Raw genomic sequence first — 6,961 nt, 5'->3', positions numbered from 1 at the left:
TGTTTTGCAGCAAAGGTTTATTAACAGTTATTTTGTCATTTGCAACGAACACCAGTCTTCATCTCTCTCAGATAAAGCGTCTTCTTTCAAAGCCGAGACTGAAATGAAAAATAACATTACTTAATTATTGTTCAAAGACCAAAACGCCGGGTACACCAGCCAATTCAGGAAATAAATATTTCCAATTTAAATAATTAGAATCAGTAAGTATTAGTGCTACACACACACTAATCTTTCTTGTAAAGCTGATATTTAACTATAAACTTTTTAAACAGCTTTTGATTTCTTTAACTTATTTTTTATCCCTATAGACGTGCTCACACTTACCTGTTCGCCTACATGAATAGCGAGTATCATGTCGAACTCAATAGGACTAATTGAGATTTGAGCTTGGCCGTCATTGCCCACTGTAACGGTCTTCCCTGTGCAAGAATTTCCGCTCTTCCAGCCCGAAATTATATCACAGTATGTACCAGTTGGAAGACAGGTCTGAAAGAAAATGCATAGAATAAAGAAGAAGAAGAATAATATACGATACAATAAAAATAAATCAATACAGACGCAATGATACATACACGTAACTCCAGCTACTTAACATTAAGAAATAATAATTATTATTTCTTAATATTAAGAAATAATAATTATTTGGTAAAGGGCAGATTACTTCCTCTCAGAGCTTTTAACTTTGGGTTAACCGAGTGGAGAAATATTTAACATTCTTATAATACTTGACAAATCCATTATCGTGTACAACGTACCTGGAGACTCTGGTTTAAAGCCCATTGATCATTATTGAAAGCGATGAAAGCAGCATTGCCTCGGCAAAAGGCGATTTGATTGCTGTCGTTATCCCACCAGTTGTTAAGGCTATGACCAGCGGCAACGTTTCTGAACGCTACCATCTGGTAGATCTGCCGCCAGCGGTGCTCGCATACCCAGCCGTTCCCACAGGTGTTATCCTGGTTGCGATATAAAACTTACATTAATCTTCAACTAATGCAGTTCATATTTTATTATTTTTTACAATTTAAGTTTTTAAAAACAATGTATTGAAAGACCATAGGATATCACAATTTAAATGCAATGCAAAATTTACTACAAAAGAATAAAAAAATACTTTTACAGTTTTTTTTGTGACGTGTAGTAAATTCGTTAACAACACTTTCATTCAGTGTAAACTTAATATTTACACGCTTGATAAAATGAACATTGTGAACGACATCTTGATATCCAAGAGAAAAGCTTTTCTTTTACTTACAGAGTTAATTGAAGGTGAAATGATGTTCTCGTTGCTGTCTTGCGGAGGTCCAGCTTCAGAGTCAGTGAAATCAAAACTGCTTATCATCTGGGGTTCACCGTAAGGATGAGCCAACATGAATGCAATAGCCGCCTTGTATTGCTTTGCCCGTTTGTAGGTGAGAATGTCACCAGCAGAACCATGTCCTCTCTGGTTGTCATGGTTGTCAACAAAAACCATAGAAACATCGGAATCCAAAAAATCCCATTCAGGCCCCCAGCTGACCAACCATTTCAATTGGTTTCCACCTAGGAAGGCTCTGCTGAGTTCCAGACCAAATTTGAACTCTTGAACATCACCAAGAGGAGTGTATTCATTCCGAGAAACAGCTTCATGTCCGAAATCAATGACTTCTTGGTAAATGTAAGGACGAGCGCCAGCTGGGAAGCCATGGTCGGTATTAAGGTTGTGTAGTCTGTCGAAGATAACTCGAAGGTCGCTGGGCCACATATGTTTTGCGGCGTCAATTCTATAAAAGAGGACAAAAGTTAGTTGCATCATAATATCATGTACGCAGCTAATTCATGATCATTCAATCATAGAATTGTTACAACAAAACACATTAAATATAATGAAAGTGAAACAAAAGTACCTGAAACCAGCGACACCTAAGTCGATCATGCTGTTCAGAAATCCTACAAGTTGCTCACGTACATATTCAGTAGTTTGATTTAAATCTTTCAGACCTCCAAGCTCGCAGTTTCGTACCTAGAAGTAAAAATCGCATAACGATTTATGAAATTTTACGTAAATTAAAAAATTCTTAACGTAGTTAATAGACACGCAATTTGTTCATTCCTAAGGTTTCTGACCGATTTTTTTAACCGAATTCTTCAATTGAAATTCGAAGACTATAAGGGACGAGTCTTAAAAAACGGAATTAGTGACAGACTTGTTTAGTTAGCATTTGTGTACCTCGAAAAGTAAATGAAATCGAATATCGATTTATGAGACGTCACGTAAACTCAAAAATTAAAATTCTTAACATAGTTATTAAACGTTTAATTTAGTTATCACTGAGCATTTTTTAGGTTTCTGACAAATTTTTATAACTCGACTAATGAGATACACCATCAATATAGTATTAACAACGATTTAGTCTATACCCATATGTTAACATATAAAATGTGAACTATGTAGTTTAATATTTATAAAGGTGGTCTTTTCTTTATGCTAAGGCCATTCAGAGACGGCGGCGGAAGCGTTCCGGGTGCGGGAATTTTTGTAATCTACGATTTCAAGTGTGCTAGGATTCATATAAACTCGTACATTGCGAAAATTCCCCATTCCGGAATGCTTCTGTAGGCGCCTCCGTGTGGCCAGAGCATTTAGGTTTTACTCTCGGATTTGGAAGTAAACTCAATTTCGTATTAGTTTCAAAAATCCCGTTTTAATTTTTAAATCGTTTACATTTTTAAGCAATAGGTGTGTTTGAAGACCTAATTCTTAGAAGAAAAAGTACAAAAAACCTAGAGCTAACATAGAAAATGAATAAGAGATCCGTGACTTACCCTATCTGGACAGCAGCCATAATCGTGCCCATAAATATTACATTGGGGATAGTTGAAATCCATACGAGTGTAAGGCACATCAGGATAGTTCCAGTTGTCGAAGTCAGCAGTGCTACCATCAGTACCGACATTATCGTTCCACGTTCCTGTCATATGATTGATGATTGCATCAACGTAGATCCTGTAGAATTTTATTTAGTTCATGTACTTCCTATCTAATGCAAATCGTGTTATAATTCAAATTTTGTGTTATCTCATAACACAAAATTTGAATTATATACAGCCATACCTGACACCGACGTTGTTGCAGCGTCGAACCATGTTGGCGAACTGTTGCTCATTACCTGAGCGGGTAACCAGTCGGTATGATATGGGCTGGTATCGCTCCCACCATGGGCGATTGTAAGCCCTAACTATAAGGTTTTCACCGGCCGGAGATGTCTGCCAGATTAAATATTCGTTTTAATTCTTTTTTCAATATAGTGCATATTTACTTCAGAAATTGATTTGATCAGTCGGATAATTTGGACAGCAACTGTATGTTGTCTCTTTTTATCAACCACCTAATTACAATAATAAATCAGTGTTATACCAGTATCCCTTTTATCTATACCTATACTGACACGCAACTCATTATGTATTAATGTTTTGCTACTTTTGAAGATAAACAAATACAATCGAAATGCAAATATGTAACATGAACATTATATTAGCGTAATATTTCCTTGTTTTTTTTTTAATATTACTACTACACCAGGATACGTCCTTCGTATATGATAACCACTTATAAGTCTAAGTTTTGTTTGTTATTGTTATTATGTAGTATTTTTTAACGTAATATTTGCGGAGATAAAGCTTCTTTCTTTGATTTAAATTACGCCATCTTGTCGTTGCGAGTTATGAAGCGTTTGCTCTTTCTTGTGGTACGTATAGAACTAGATCATAATCAAAAACTTTGGCGGGTGGTAGTTAGAGGGCAATAAGTGTTCCATTTTAGAAAACTAATGAATCATCGTGTGATCTAAATACATCTTATTACATGTTATTGTACAAAAATTCCTTTAAAATATCATTCTGTAACCTTCACAACCTTTACTGTAAGATCACTCCTTATATTATCTATTGTAATTGTAACTACATTGTAATTGTATATAAAGTATATTGTTACAATAAATATGCCTGCCTCTCAATGTGATAGATAGATAGAGATAACACTCGACCCTAACAAACCTCTTCGTTTCATCCACATTGTATATAGCACAAGTTCGATCGTGTATGGAGTACTGCTGCCACCTTTGGGACGACTCTGCCCCATTACCAGTTAGCTGCCTTGGACTCGGTGGAGTCAAAGCTACAAAATCTCGACCATCGCAGAAAAGTAGCCTGCGTGTTGGTTTTCTATCGCATACATTTCGGGTACGCACACGCGCATGAACTTTTCAATTTAGTTCCACCCTCACCGTTCCTCCTTCGGTCGACTGGAAGATCCGGAGCACTCCATTCTTATGTCGTTGATATTCCATCTATTCGCACTAAGCGCTTTGCTTCCTCCTTTCTGATGCGTACCGCAAAGGAATGGAATGCTCTACCGGTAACCTGTATTTCCCGAAAAGTGCAATTTGGGGCTATTCAAGGTTAGAGCGAATAGGCATCTTTTAGGCGTCCCATCGTCGGTCACATCGTCGCTTAACATCAGGTGAGATAGTGGCCAAGCGTGTGTCTATTATATATTAAAAAAAACGCGCTTCAGTCTTTTCACACGCATTAGTTTAATCAGACATATGACCTAGGTTTCTTGAAGAATATCTTAAATCTAACTGTGACTAGATATCTTAATAAATTACCTGGACACCACCAAATCCATGAGGACCCAAGAAACGTTCACACTCATCTGCGATGTCGTCCCACTTCCACTCAAAAAGATGAACCATGGTGGAACGACCAGCGACGTAGTTGGGAGTGTGATATGCTACGGCCGCGGCCACCGCCGTGAGAAGGAGGATGAACCGAAACATCCTGATAATTTGGAATCACAATTCATTCTAAGATAACTTCTGTTCCGAAATAGGCATAACACCATAGTTGTTAAATTTTACAATGTACGACTAGCAGCTCCAGTCATGGTGAAAATTAAACTTGTAGGTATTAATTGCTTGTAAGTTTTCTTTTTTATTAAAATATCCAATTACTATTAGTACTTCCTGTCTCGATACTTTTTTTTCTTCGCCCAATATAATTGAATTAAATCAGCTGAATATCTCCAACACTGGTTGATTTTTGTCCCCGTAGATAATATTACAAAACTCTCCCTAGATACGGAATTAATTTGTTTTTCTTAATATGATAAAATCTTATACAATATTATCTTAATATCACAGACTTACCTGGTGTCCGTTGAGCAAGCAATCTATTAAAATAAATAATTACGGCCACCCATCACGGTGCTCTTTTATATCAAAAGATAATCTAAATCTCTTACAGATATATCCAATCGTAATCGTAATGTGATGTAAAGGGTGTTTCAAAAGGGATAAATAACATTCCATCACATCAGGCGTGTCACAAGAAATTACCTTATCGTCTTAAAAATTTTGTAAAGTAATCAACACGTGAATAAAAAAGTTTTCTAAAAATAAAATCAAACCTTCCAAACTTTTGAACTTCACACAATTCTACTGCTTGTCCCAAATCAGAATCAACCGACTAACCGCGTAACTTTGATTTCTTTTTCCTTTTCCAACACAGTACAGCTGTATAGACCATTATTTCGTCTGTTTAAAGGTAAAACCACATAAGTGACAAAATCAGTATCTTTTTGCAGGTGAAACTCAATAACAAAAAAGCTATAAACTTAATAAGTTTTACCTGCAGTAAGATGGTGAATTTCGTACAAATGGTACGTAATTTGGAGATTTTTTGGGGAAGAGGTCACTAATGTGGCTTTACCTTTAAGCCGACCATTTGTACTTTTCACTAACAAACTTTTGTACTTTTTGCTAATTACTAAATATAATTAGCAAATCACTGGTACCTACCGGGCTTTCTTTTCCCATTTACGGTTGTCTTCTCACATATAATATGCCAGACAACCACACCAATTGCCTGATGTCAAACTAGGGAATTTCCTGTATTATGAGTACCACAGCAACGGAATTCACTCTGGGGCACTTCCCAGAACACCCAGATCGACCAATTTAGAAAAGTTTACTTCCCAATTTGGTCCTACCGGGAATCGAAGCCGGTACCTCCTCACCCACGGTATAAACCGTTGGGCCACCGATATTAATAAACTTGATTTTCGTATACATTTTGTTTTATTTCATGTATTTTTCATTACCAAAATAATAAGAGTAATCTAATTAAAAGTACTTATAATCCCACACAAAGTACATACAACTTCATCATATTTTTTCAACATACTCTCTAGCATTCCAAGGTAAGCCTTTGTTACGCAGTTAGTGTGCAACTGATACGTGAAATAAGTCAAAGTCAAAGTCAAATGATTTATTCACTAAGACAACACAGTACATTGCCTATAGGCAAGTCAAATTACAGAGAATACAGACTTAAATTATACAGGTATACATACTAGTAAAGTCTTAACGTTATGATTTTTTAAGAAAATGAATATTCACATAGATTTGAATCCATAAATTCGTAGATTTTGTAAAAAGCGTGATTTTCAAAATAAAATTTTAATGTTTGCTTGAATATAGCCATTTCCAAGTCAGATACATTAACTGGTAGTTTATTGTACATATTAATGTTCATATTTACGCCCTGTTTCAACGTTTTTACTAATCTGATTTTATTTGTTACTAGTTTATGTTTACTTCTCGTGTTATATGTATGTACATCTGATATCTTCGTCATATAATTTTTTGTTTCATGTATCTCTAGTAATGATCTGTATGCATACAATGAAATTACAGTCATTATTCTATATTTAACAAAGTACTCTCTAGCAGATACACGTTTGTGAAATACCTGTGATAATTCGTATTGCTCACTTTTGCAAGACCAACACTCTATCAATATCAAAAGAATTTCCCCAGACAGTTAGAGTATTATTAATAATTGATTGGATAAAAGTATAGTATACACTTAAAATACTTTTTTTTTACTTTAAATATATAATATTTTAATACAATTA

At 35.4% G+C, this 6,961-nt stretch overlaps 1 protein-coding gene across 1 annotated transcript; it reads right to left on the bottom strand.

Annotated features, from left to right (window-relative positions):
* On the bottom strand, positions 1-5,206 carry LOC113235716 (alpha-amylase 1-like). The gene is made up of 9 exons (XM_026471584.1): positions 5,193-5,206; positions 4,653-4,824; positions 3,098-3,249; positions 2,809-2,989; positions 1,890-2,005; positions 1,259-1,766; positions 759-959; positions 328-489; positions 1-98 (listed from the first exon to the last, which is right to left on the bottom strand). The coding sequence occupies exons 2-9, from the start codon at positions 4,821-4,823 to the stop codon at positions 87-89; spliced, it is 1,503 nt and encodes a 500-aa protein (XP_026327369.1). The 5' UTR covers position 4,824; positions 5,193-5,206; the 3' UTR covers positions 1-86.
* Positions 5,207-6,961: the final 1,755 nt, after the last annotated feature.

This window comes from Hyposmocoma kahamanoa, unplaced genomic scaffold (assembly GCF_003589595.1).
Source record: "Hyposmocoma kahamanoa isolate Upper Pololo Valley unplaced genomic scaffold, ASM358959v1 88, whole genome shotgun sequence".
Taxonomy (NCBI): Eukaryota; Metazoa; Arthropoda; class Insecta; order Lepidoptera; family Cosmopterigidae; genus Hyposmocoma; species Hyposmocoma kahamanoa.
This window is presented reverse-complemented; position numbering and strand designations above follow the sequence as displayed.